Source organism: Symphalangus syndactylus, chromosome 22 (assembly GCF_028878055.3).
Source record: "Symphalangus syndactylus isolate Jambi chromosome 22, NHGRI_mSymSyn1-v2.1_pri, whole genome shotgun sequence".
Classification (NCBI taxonomy): domain Eukaryota; kingdom Metazoa; phylum Chordata; class Mammalia; order Primates; family Hylobatidae; genus Symphalangus; species Symphalangus syndactylus.
This window is the reverse complement of record NC_072444.2, coordinates 74,137,332-74,150,988: the sequence shown is the minus strand read 5'-3', so window position 1 is coordinate 74,150,988 and position 13,657 is coordinate 74,137,332. Positions and strand designations below refer to the sequence as shown.

Genomic DNA, 13,657 nt, shown 5'->3' with positions numbered 1-13,657 from the left:
CTATAAACAAATACTTTTTATACCTTCACATTACCCACCTATAGAAAAATGGGTTACATTTGAATTGAAAGGTTCTATTTAGGTAAGGGCAGGTATACCTTGTTGTATCACAATCCATTTTAGCATACTTTGCAGATACTGTATTTTTACAAATTGAAGTTTTTTGGCAACCCTGCACTGAGCAAGTCTATTGGTGTCATTTTCCAATTGCACGTGCTCACTTCATGTCTGTGTCACATTTTGGGAATGCTTGCAATATGTCAAACTTTTTCATCACTTCTGTATCTGTATGGTGACTTGTGATCAGTAATCTCTGAAATACTTTTATAATTGGGGGCACCACAAACTGCACTCACATAAAATGGTGAACTGAATAAATGTGTATGTTTTGACTGCTCCATCAACCTGCTATTCTTCCATCTCTCTCTCTCTCCCTTTCCCTGCCCCAGACCTCCATATTTCCTGAGATACAACAATACTGAAATTAGGCCAACTAGTATCCCTACAAATGCCTCTAAGTGTTCAGGTGAAAGGAAGAGTAACACAATTTTCACTTTAAATCAAAACCTAGAAATGACTCAGACTGGTGAGGAAGGCATGTTGAAAGCTGAGACAGGCTGAAAGCTAGGCCTCTTGTGCCAGTTAGCCAAGTTATAAATACAAAGGAAAGGGTCTTGAAGGAAGTTAAAAGTGCTACTTTAATGAATACACGAATGTTAAGAATGTAGAACAGCCTTTTTGCTGATACAGAGAAAGTTTGAGTGGTCTGGATAGAAGATCAAACCAGCCACAGCATTCTCTTAAACCAAAGCCGAATCCAAGTCAAGGTCCTAACTCTCATTAGTTCCATAAAGGCTGAGAGACATGAAGAAGCTGCAGAAGAAACGTCTGCAGCTAGCAGAGAATGGTTCATAAGGTTTAAGGAAAAAATCAATTTCCATAACATGAAATCATAAGGTAAAATGGAAAGTGCTAATGAAGAAGTTGCAGCAAGTTATCCAGAAAATCTAGTTAAGATCACTGAAGATCATGACACTAAACAGATTTTCAGTGTAGACAAAACAGCCTTATATTGGAAGAAGATGACATCTAGGACTTTCATAGCTAGAGAGAAAAGTCAATGCCTGGCTTCAAAGGACAGGCTGATTCTTTTGTGAGGTGCTAATACAGCTGGTGACTTTTAAATTGAAACCAATGCTAATTTATCATTCTTAAAATCCTTAAGACTTTAAAAATTAAGTTAAATCTACTCTGTGCTCTATAAATGGAACAACAAAGCCTGGATGACAGCACATTTATTTACAGAATTGTCTACTGAATATCGTAAGCCCCCTGTTGAGATCTACTGCTCAGAAAAAAAAATATTTCTTTCAAAATACTACTGCTCATTGGCAATACACCTGGCCATTCGAGCTCTGACAGACATCTACAAGGAAATTAATGTTGTTTTCATGCCTGTGAACCCAATATCCCTTCTGTAGTCGATGGATCAAGAAGCCATTTTGAGTTTCAAGTTTTATTATTTAAGAAATATATTTGTAAGCCTATAGCTGCCATAGATCTTGATTCCGCTGATGAATCTGAGCACAGTAAATTAAAAACCCTTCTAGAAAGGATTAATCATCTAGGTGCCATTAAGAACATTTGTGATTCACAGGTGGTCAAAATGTCCACATTAACAGCAGTTTGGAAATATGTGATTCCAACCATCACGGATGACTTTGATTTCAGCAGAGAAAGTAACTGCAGATGTGGTGGACACAGCAAGAGAACTAGAATTAGAAGCGGAGCCTGAAAAGATGACTGAACTGCTGTCATCTCATGATAGAAGTTAAATGAATGAGGAGTTGGCTTCTTATGAACGAGCAAAAAAAAGCAGTTTCTTGAGATGGAATCTACTCCTAGTGAAGATGCTGTGAACACTGTTGAAATGACAAAAAAGGATTTAGAACATCATAGAACTGTTGATAAAGCAGTGGCAGGGTTTTGAGAAGATTAATTCCAATTTTGAAAGAAGTGCTGCTGTGAGTAGAATGCCGCCAAACAGCGTCACATGCTACTGAGAAATCTTTTGTGAAGGGCAGAATCAGCTGATATGGTAAACTTCATTGTTGTCTTATTTTTAAAAATTGCCACAGCTACCCCAGCCTTCAGCAACCATCACCCTGATCATTCAACAGCCACCAATATCAAGGCAAAACCCTCCACCAGAAAAAAGATTCTAACTCACTAAAGGCTCAGATTCTCTTAGCATTTTTAGCAACAAAGTCTTTTTAAATTAAGATACATACATTGTTGGTGGAACATGGTGGCCAACGATATCATCTCAGCACTTTGGGAGGCCGAGTCAGGTGGATAGCCTGAGCTCACAAGTTCGAGACCAGCCTTAGCAACATGAAGAAATCCTGTCTCTACTAAAAATACAAAAATTAGCCAGGCATGGTGGCGCACACCTGCGGTCCCAGCTAGCTACTCAGGAGGCTGAGGTGGGAGGATCGCTTGAGCCCAGGTGGCGGTGGCTGCAGTAAACCGAGATTGCACCACTGCACTCCAGCCTGGGCCACAGAGCCAAGCCCTGCCTCAAAAAAAAAAAAAAAAAAAAAGATATGCACATTGTTTTTTAGACATAATGCTATTCCACACTTAACAGACTATGGTATAATATAAACATAACTTTTATACGCACAAGGAGACCAAGAAATTTGCATAACTTGCTTTATTGTGATAATTGCTTTGTTGTGGTGGTCTGGAACTCATCCTGCAATAATCTAAGGTATTCCTGTACATGTCTGAAGAATTAAAAAAAACAAAAACAAAACAGGTTCTCAAACGCCAAAGCCATGCAATACTCTTGCAGATATTTTAATTAATCATATAAAATATTTTAGGAAATTGTCCTGGTTGGATACATTAAAAAATAGTTTCCCTATCAAGTTTAAAATACTTAATATATAAACAACTTTCAAAGATTGGACTTTAAAATAGCTTGTAAAATTTGAAGTGGAATGATCAAAGTAGACATTTTGGAAAAAAAAAGATATAAAGCATTTGTCAAAGAACTGCATTTCTCAAAAAAATGACCATCATGTCCACCAAGGTTTATGGCTGCGACCTACCCGTACCACTTCAGCTTGCATGATTAATTCACTGGGGCATCCAATTTTATCTGTCACTGCAGCCAGTAAAATTTTTGGATGGAATACTGAATTAGTTATTCCTGGAAACTTTCCCATCAAAGAGATAAATTAAGAATTCTGAATGAAGACTGACGATCCAGCTACTCCAAGAACAAACTTATTGAGACCCTAACGCTAGTAAGTCGTAGTGTTCACAAATTTGAATTACTCAACAGACTTTTCAAAACGATCTTTTGTGAGACAAGTGACATACTATAAACACTTATTGCTTACATAAGAGGCCTGGATTCTGAAAATGAACCCAAAGTGTATTGAAATTTAAACACGAGTGGGAACTAAAATACTATGGCAGCAAAATGAAGCTTGCTTAAATTCTTTTATCTCTGAGTTTATCAGCACGTATCATTGATAACCAAATTATCTCATTTTCGGTGAGTTTTCTTTTAGAATCTACAGCTCCATATCTGTGCACATTCTCAACGGCTAGAGTTTAATATTTGCTTGTAGGAACTTTTATTGACATCTTGGCAGGTAATACCAATTAGTGAATAATCACACCCTGATTAATGACAAATCTCTGCAAACATACTGCATTCAGTGGATAATTAAGGTATAATACCAGGTAAATGGTTAAATTCTTCCCTCTTGAGATATTTTGCCAGAAATGAGGTCTACAGATGAACAACTATCTCCAGTAACTTGCTAATTGATACTGCATCTGATAAAGAGGTTTTTTTTTTTTTTAAAGGGCGGAAAGAGGTTCCTAAGAGATGTGCTATTTGCTTCTTTGTTACTTCAAAGCATTGTAGAGCAAGCAGAGTTTCAAATTGTTGTGGCCCCAGCTGTGAATGAATCTAATTTGGCTCTTGATCACAGAGTTAATAAGCTCAGTACTCTGTATTTCAGGGCATAAGTCCTTGGTCCCTTAAGAGAAGGTGATTGTAAAGAAAAAAAGAAACGCCAAAGTGCCCAGTTACTTCCTGTAAAATAATCTGTCCATTAACTCTCATGGTCAGCCATAGTTCAACTGACCATAATTCATTTGTACGGTATCAGAAAAGATTAGTCTTTGTTTCCATCTCTTGGAACTTTTGCCTAGACAAAGGCCTTCAGTTACCAGAACCGTGGTGAGAACAGACTTTTGTTTTGAAAGGTACGCTGATGTGTAATGCATCCAAACATTTTTCTATTCTTACCAAATTGACTTCCATTGTTTCTGAAAACTGGATGCAAATATAAAAATTCTAGAAATCTAATAAATGTATCTTTTTTCTCAGTCCACTTGGCAACAAAATGTTGTAAGTATAATTTTAACATGAACATATTTCTGACAGAAATAAATACATTATCTAGTACCTTCCTAGAAAGTCCCTTTACTCTCTAAGGCTTACATAGTATAGTCTGAACAAACTTATTTGGCTCTCTACGTGGGCACAAACAAGCCCCCACAGGAATACAGATCTTTGGTGCACACGGAGTTAAGGAAAGATTCAAAATATGCAACCAGAGGAAAACTGGATATTCTTAGGAAAGGTTTCTTTCTATTCTAAGGAAAGAAATGGAGGCCAAGAATAGGTCGCAGCCACTTAGTATATTAAACTCTGCTATCTCTTACAATGTCTGACTACCAAATAAGCAGCTCCATTTCTCTTAATAGTAACTCTTGTTTTGGAAGTTTTTATTTGATTTGGTATTTTAATCATAGGCTGGGAAGAAATTCATTTTTCACATAAAAACAAGCAAAGAGAAACTCAACAACAACTAATGACACAAGGATTATAGAAAAGAATGTTATTGATGACAGTGCTTCAGATTTGAAAGCCATGAAGTTTCTTTCTTTTAAATGTTCAGAAACTTCAAAGATTAGGAAACCAGGGAGCAAAAAAGATTAGTCATGGGAGGCTGAATTTTCCCAGCCTCTCTCCCCGTTATTATCAGTGATGGCTGTTCTGGGCATCGGAATGAGGAGAAAATAGCTTCTGTTTGGTACAGAAAATGTGTGTGTCTTCTCATATCTCCAGCATCACCATATTTCTCCTTCAGCAGGTTCCGAGCTTCAGGTTACACATTGTAACGTTAATGAAATGTGGCTCACTCACAAAAGAACGCTGCTTGTGCCTTCATCTACAAAGTGAGGTGACTATATAAATAGTTCAAAATCAAACTAATCCCATACTTCCCTCATGTATTTTTTACGGTCTGTGTTCAACAGATACCTGCTTATTTGTAGAGACTACACCTTAATATGGTCTAGTGCTCAAGGACATAGAACCATGCCATTTAAAAAATCAAAGTGTGAAAACACACACCACAAACTTCTAAAATAGTTCAAAGAAATTAGAAGTTAATACTGATTTAAAAGTGGACAGAATAGGCCAGGCACGGTGGCTCACGCCTGTAATCCCAGCACTTTGGGAGGCCGAGGCAGGCAGATCACAAGGTCAGGAGATGGAGACCATCCTGGCTGACACGGTGAAAACCGTCTCTACTAAAAATACAAAAAAAAAAAAAAAAAAAAAAAAAAAAAAAAAAAATTAGGCCTGGTGGCGGGCGCCTGTAGTCCCAGCTTCTCCGGAGGCTGAGGCAGGAGAATGGCGTGAACCTGGGAGGCGGAGCTTGCAGTGCACCAAGATCACACCACTGCACTCCAGCCTGGGCGACACAGCAAGACTCTGTCTCAAACAACAACAACAACAAAGTGGACAGAATAATGGCTCCACTTGGAACGGCTCCAAGTAGGAGCCATTCCTAGTAACTTCACTCTAACGAGAATTTATACAGTATTCCCATCATAAGTTATGGAGGGAGACTCTAAAGAGAACTTGGACCCTGATCTGCTGGTGAATCACCTACTTATAATCTCACTTAGAAACAACTTCTATCCTTCTCCATATCTCAAAATCGTATCAGAAAACCTCACCAATTCTTTTTTCTTTTACTTTTATTTGCATTTGTTTTATGCTGCATTTATTCCCATGTCATGCGTTTTTGTTTCTTCAGTTTCTTCTGGAAGATCTTTTTCTTCTCTGCAACCCCCTCTTCTGGTTTAGGAACAATTTGATTCTTTTCAGTAAGGGTCACCTCGATTTGACAGGGGGAGCTCGTGTATGGCTCTTTAAGTAAGTTCAGCCGTGCATCGTATGGCTCTTTAAGTAAGTTCAGCTGTGCATCTTGGATCCCTTGTTCACCTGGATAGGCTCAACGACCAGGGAATCTACATCTAAACCCTTAAGCACAGCATGACTCTCTGCGTTTTAAAGCATGTGCAGCAAAAAATCAGCACTCTTTTCAGGCCACTGATCCTGTGTTCAGCCTCACTGTTTGGTCTGGGCACGCCTACCGACTCCGCCATTTTAATGTTAGAATGGTAGACATTATTTTTGTAAAGTGACATCTTTCAGACAACTTAGTGGCTTTTTGTACATGCATACACTTGACGGCCTGGGCAGTTTCACAGGTGTTCTTAAAGTGAACATGAAGATTTGAACCCTGATTTGCATGATTTGGTTTTCCAGGTCAAGTGAATAGTGAACCCTTTTTACAGATCACCTCAGGCCAGTGAGGGGAAGTGGAAGCCCTACTAATTCTTTACATATGGCGAGTTTCTTCTAATTAGGCCATGGCTTTATTTAATTAACATTGGTCATATGAGCAGAACTTTTTCATCAACTTTTCAAGAGCAGAAGTGATTTCCCTCTGTTGGCAAGGCTCAGCCTTTAAGACCTCCTTCTGAAATTGAACTTCCAAATAGAGACCCAACACACAGGGCACTGACCCACCACACTACTGAGGCAGAAGCGGTGTGTATGTTGTTAAATCCGATCACCTTAATTCTCCTTCCCACTCTGTGTGTACAATTACAGCCTCCGTGTAGCCCAGTTACTACTGAGTCTGTCACTGAAGTTGAGAAGGAAGCATACAGAAGCCAAAAACTCTGACAATCAACCGTAAGAGACAGAAACCTAGGTTTTTGATTCACCAAGTGTAATAAAGTAGCATGCCTGTTTGGAGAAAACAGCAAAATGCAATCTAGAAAACAGAACAAATATTAAAGCACCTTCTCTTCATGCATATTATTAAAATAAAAAGCCCCAAGAAACAAGCAGCCAGATAAGTCTTCCATACGATTAACCAGTGGGCACCAGACTATACTGATAAGAGGGTACAGAGACAATAGAAATCTAAAGAAATTAGTTGCTGCCTATTAAAAGTATATTGGAGTTATCCAACACTGGAGCAGTGCATTCTCAGCACCCCCAGTTTACTAAGCCAATGATAATAAAAACAACGCCTGGTGTGGTAGAGGCCTAGTGTCTTACAGATATTATTTCTGCTCCATAAAATAATGCTACCGAGTATGTATTATATGACTTTACCACTTTAGAAAAGACAAAATTAACACAAAGAATTCTCCTAACATTGATTGAGCATTTCCTATGTCTCACAGTCAGTGCTAAGTGCTTCATACACATTTTTAATTTAATCTTCACAATGATAGGGAATTTATTTTAAGTCAAAAGGCCACAAGGCAGCTGAGCTAGTTGCTGACCCTAGGTCAGGTGGACTCCACGCCCCAGGGCATTCTGCATACCACCTCTCAGCTAACCCAGAACAAGCAGACATTAAATATTCCAACCACGTGGATTGAAGGAGTCCACATGGCTGCCTTCACTTTGTAGACTATGTGATCCTCAAAAGCAAGGACTGTGTTTGATTTGCCTTTATGCTTTCAAGCCTATCACAATCCTTGACACACAGTGGACACTCAAACTATATTTGTTAAGCAGAGCATTTCAAAAGAGTAATGCACCTTGGGGCAAAAGCCGAAGGTCAGAATATACACAATACAACCAGCTCTCACCTCAACAGGGGCAATACAGAAGAGGATTCATACAAAGAGACAATAAATACAAAAATAGAGACCAAAAGAGGAAGTCAAACTGCTGTGTTTCCTAAAGTGTGATCCTTAGAATATCTGCAGCAGAAGTACTTGAAGTTCTTGCTGAAAGCAAAAATCCACAGGTACAGCCTGAGATACATGCAAATCAGAAACTCTAGGGCAGGGATCTGGGCATCTATGTTATTATGCATTCCCTAGATAATTCTTAAATATAGGAAACCAAAAGGAGGCACAGAGCATTGGAAGTTGTGGGAGGAAATTATGCTGAAATTGAGAATTAGATGCACAGAGAGGAAGACCAGCTATTATCTTACGTATAAAGGATTGATCTTTTACAAACAACCCTCCTTCTGGGATATGGTGGTTCACTTTAACAGCTGACTTAGGACTGGCATGAGTACCGGGGAAGAGTGTTCAGAATCAGAGTGATCGTGTAGGGAACAGAGAAAACAAGCCCAATAATTTGCCTTAACACCACCAAAAATCTTCTTGTGAAAAGGTGAGGGTAAAGCATAAAACATCTTTTGTAAATTACCGCACCACCCCAATTAAATCACGAGAGGTTTTCACTATACTGAAGGATGCCTTTTCCTGGCCAGTTTTTGAACCACTTCTTATTTGAAATAAAGTGATATTTCTGCAGCAAGGAGAACAGTCTTACTTGAAGGGTGGAGGTAGATAATGTCTTTCACTGTGAAGTCTCGGGACTGAGCAGCTTTCAGACAATCCGCCAGCAGGCTCAGGAGGAGGAGCCAGGCCAGAGCAGGGCCAGGTTCCATGGCAGACCGAAGCGTCACTCATACAGAGGGCCTGGGAGCGGGCACTCAGGGCAACAGGAGAGAACTTGCACCTGAAAAATGAAGAAAGAATCATCTCAGTGATGGACTGGAGGAAGCCCGGGAGGCTTGGCTGAGCTCCCACGCTGGTAAGATGGGATGGAGAGCAACAGGGCACAAGGAAGTGGGTAGACATGGAGAGAAACTTTATCAACAGTAATTTTGGAGCACTGAGAACATTCCAGCCCAGATCTAGTCTTAATCAGATTGCTAAGGCTCCACTGGGAGCCATCCCCTCTCATATCCAGCAGAGATGGTATCAAGAGAGACTGAATTTTAACAAAATCCAGCTACTTTTTGCCAGGAGGCCAGGATGGCTTGCCAGAGTATGATAAAGAAGGCAGGAGCGAAAGCCCAGAAGCATTTCCCTGAGAATGGTGCAGGTCAGACAGGGAGTTCAGCCATACTGGGCCACGGTGTCCATGCAAACCTACAGGGCAGACTTTCAGATTTAGGAAAACAAACAAATACAGGAAAGCTGACCTCCCCAAAATTAAAAAGTGCCTCCGTAACACAAAATCTCCTTAATGTAACTAATATCTGTTGGCCAGGTACTACTGAAGTCCTTTATGTATATCCATTTATTCTCCCAGCAACCCTATGAGGTAGGCATAATTATTAACCCATTTTGGGTAAACTGGGGTTCAGCAAGTAAGTAGCAGATCTGACTCCAACCCAGGCAATGTGGCTTTGGAGTCTGCATATTTAAACACTAGGCAATTCTGTGTTCTTAAGATTGACTTAAGGTGTATTTAAAAATCGGATTGGATGGGCGCGGTGGCTCATGCCTGTAATCCCAGCACTTTGGGAGGCCGAGGCAGGTGGATCGCCTGAGGTTGGGAGTTCAAGACCAGCCTGGCCAATATAGTGAAACCCTGTCTCTACTAAAAATACAAAAAATTAGTTGGATGTGGTGGCAGGCACCTGTAATCTCAACTACTCTCGGGAGGGTGAGGCAGGAGAATCGCTTAAACCTGGGAGGCAGAGGTTGCAGTGAGCTGACTTTGTGCCATTGCGCTCCAGCCTGGGCAACAAGAGTGAAACTCTGTCTCAAAAAAACAAACAAAAAAACCCCCAAAAAACTGATAAGATCGTGTTGTCGCTATAGCACTAAGTGATTATTATCTACTGTGTCCTTTATTCTGATTGTCCTTTTCACTCAAAATTAAGGAAATGACAAATCTGTAATAAGCCTGAATTGCTCTGCTTACGGGGAATGCAGAGATCTGTCTTAATTTTTATATAGGTGCTATTCTCTTGCTATCTTCTTGGTTTCCTATAAAGCTTATTCCTCATGTTCTACTACTTTTCAAAGTACCATTATCTCTATGGCTCTGCAAGGAGTCAAGGTTATTCATTTTATTTTAAGCTAGCTGAAAACCAACAGTTTTGATATCTGTTTAATATAAATGTTCAACAAGATTTTTTAAATAGCATAATTACTTTGTAAAAATACATAGGCAAGGAAATATATTATGAAACAGAAACTCAGTAGAGAAAATCAATACGACCCCATCAGATCTAGAATATACTACAAAGCAAAATTAATCAAAACACAATGATAGAAAGTGTAAAAATGAACTTAGAAAGTAGAACACTCTAAGGAGCCCAGAAATAGACCCAATTGTTTATAGGGTGCAAGCGATTGTTCAAAATTACAGAATGGGACCACATTAAGTGAACAGTATTATAACGTTTTAAAATATTTTTTTAAATAGCTGAAACCATAAAATGCATAACATGCTAAATTACTTCCAGATGTGCTGATTATTCTTTTTTAATTGGCAAATTGTTAGACAACAGAGTAGAGCTCTCTTATCACTTGTAACAGCTTGATAATGCCAACCTTGCTAATTTCATGCTCACTACGTCATCTTCTGTTTACAATTCCCCAAGCAAACCTGGCATTCAGGAAGAGAATGGGCCACTCAATCACTTAATAAATGTGACTGCCAGGCACTAGGCTGGACACTTGGTTGAACAATATGATGAAAAAACAAGTATCCACCAGTATCTTTCCCTTGCAAGTCAGCAGCAGAGACAAACATCACTTCATCTTGAATGAATGCAACAGTGCTTCTTTCCACATCCATCTGGCTTTCTCTGCCAGCATGGTGAGGTTGGTAAGGTGAGGCTGCACCTCTGGGACAGGTCTGCACAGCACCCCGTGGATACCTGGCAGCACCATGGCCAACACCCCCATCTCCTCCCAATCTGTATGTAGCAGGGCTCAGTTTGAGAGTCAGAGATCAAAATGGCATGAACATTTTGTGTGTAACTATAAACATAAATGTGAACAAACACACAGACAAAAGACCAGAGGGGAAAATACAAAATTAAGATAGTAAAGCCATGGTGTATGAGTTAGCCCAGGCTGCCGTAACAAAATACCATAGACTGGGGGGCTTATCCAACAGAGATTTCTCACAGTTCTGGAAGCTAGGAAGTCCAAGATCAAGGTGTTGGCAAGGCTGCTATCTCCTAAGGCCTCTCCTCTTGGCTTGCTGATGGCTTTGCCCTATATGCACAGTCCTGGTGTCACTTCCCCTATTCATAAGAACCCAGTCAGATTGGATTGGGGTCTTAGCTCTATGGCCTCGGTTAGCCTTAATTACCTCCTTTTAAAGGCTCAATCTCCACATATAGTCACATTCCAAGGTACCAGGCGTTAGGCTTCAACATATGAATTTTGGGGGCACACATTTCAGCCCACTGCATGTTTTATGTTGTTGTTGTTTTGTTTTTTTAGGTAACATTTCCTCCCACATGATATGTCCCAGTGATGATGATGTTTCATCATTTTAAAAGAGTATAATTGATCTGCGGTGACACAGAGTTCTGTAAACTCCTTCCCAGGTTATAGGACCATGAGCTCATCAGGACAGGAACTTGCCGTGATTATCCTCACTTTCCCTGCCTCGGAACCCTGGCCACAGAGAGGGCTCTGACAGCCCCTGTGGGAGTGGATGGGAACATTTATGTCAGACTATTTTAATACCTCAGGGTTGGCCTCCTGCCCTCCACTCCCTTTCTTCGTCAACTCATCCTTTGTTTTGCCATAAGAGATGAGTAATAAAAACATCATCACATGTGCTAAAAACAAAAATCCAGATCCATGCTACAGAAAAAGACTTAATTTGAATTCATGGATACTATATCTTTTATGACCAGAAATATGAGCAGATGGGAGTGAGAAATGTCTTGAAGGGATAGTTAAAAATTCACAGTATCAAGAATATGAAAAATTAGATTCATAGTAAAGTAAATAGTAAAGCAAACTCATGGCAAAGTCTAAATTGATGAGGATTAAGCATAGCAGAACTTTTGTTCTGGTTACTTTTTGGAAAAAAGTAACGACTTACAAAACTATGTGGCATCACTTCGATTTTTAACTTACTCTTCCATGTAATCTTATGCAGCATTTTCCATTTTTGTTTTGTTGCCTTTAATAGTGTATTTAAATTGTCAAACATGCTTCCCCCCTCCCTCCACCATACCACTTATTTATCATCTAATTGGTTTGCAAATGTCTATGTGCAGAACTAAGAGTGATCATGGTACCTCCATGGTGCCTAACGTAGATAACGGGCTGATAGGTGCAGCAAACCACCATGGCACATGTATACCTATGTAACAAATCTGCAAGTTCTACCCATGTATCCCAGAATTTAAAGTATAATAATAATAAAAAAAAATGGTGGGAGATGTCTTCACAATATATCATGATTCCACATTCTTTCTGATAAAATTATACACTAATGCTAATGATATATTAAAGGACAATACCAAAAAACCAAGGTTCAGGTCAAAAAGGAGCTGGATATTTTTACAGACCAGACACAGAGTACATATACAATGTGGGGAAAATGCCATAGGGCTGCTGGGAAATGGGCCCAGTAGCAGCGATGTGGCAGCAGGAACTTGGCCTCTGTGGCGAATAGTCTTACGTGTTCTCATGTGAGATAGGGAAATAAAACCAGGCTCACAGCATAAAACTAGGGACTGGGGTACAGCACTCTGCTCACAGAAGCTAAAAAACCCAAATGGCGAAAAACCCCAAATGGCTACAATTGCTGCTTGAAGCTATGCCTCATAACAAGCAGGGTGCCTCATGAGAAAACAATCAAAGTTCCTGCTTTGCAGCCAGGAACGAAACCAAGTCCCCCACAGCTTTCCTGACTGTATGGCAGTATCTCCATATCAAAAAAAAAAAATGTTTACTTGTATAAAAGATGCTGATGGAGGTCAGGAGCACATTGCCTTGTATCACCTTCCAAGGCCATGTCCTGTGTGTGCACAGGATGGATCAGCGCGGATGAAATTAAAGCAACTATTTCATTCATTACAAGAGATCCACCTCTACTCATCATAGGAAAGGGCAAGTTGAATTCATTAGGCTGATTTGTTTAGCACAAGTTTTCAAATTTGGGGGATTCAAATAATTTTTTAACCATGAATTTCCTGTGTTTAATGCTGAATTTCCGAATTCTTAAAGTAGTTGAATTTTAATTCTCCCAATATATTTTACTTGTGAAATCATTTCTTCTTTGGAAAAAAAAAGGGTATGTCTTTTCTAGGTTTATGTGTAATTAGAAAAAGGACTGAAAGTATAGACACCAAAATAATGTAGGATTTAGGGAGTGCTTTAATATTCATTTACATATTCAAAACATCTTAATGAGCATGTATTATTTTATAGAGAAAAAACTTTTGATAACATTTTTCAAAGAATGAGTTTGACAGACTTACTTTTTATGCACAAGTCAGTCAGCTTTTCACCTAAA

At 39.5% G+C, this 13,657-nt stretch overlaps 1 protein-coding gene across 1 annotated transcript in view; it reads right to left on the bottom strand.

Moving 5' to 3' along the window:
- Positions 1–13,657, bottom strand: part of LYPD6 (LY6/PLAUR domain containing 6) — a 142,890-nt gene that overhangs the window by 27,340 nt on the left and 101,893 nt on the right. Inside the window, exon 2 of the mRNA XM_055262096.2 lies at positions 8,699–8,887. Within this exon, the coding sequence (XP_055118071.1) occupies positions 8,699–8,816 (118 nt within the window). The 5' untranslated portion in view covers positions 8,817–8,887. The remainder of the gene's footprint in view (positions 1–8,698; positions 8,888–13,657) is intronic.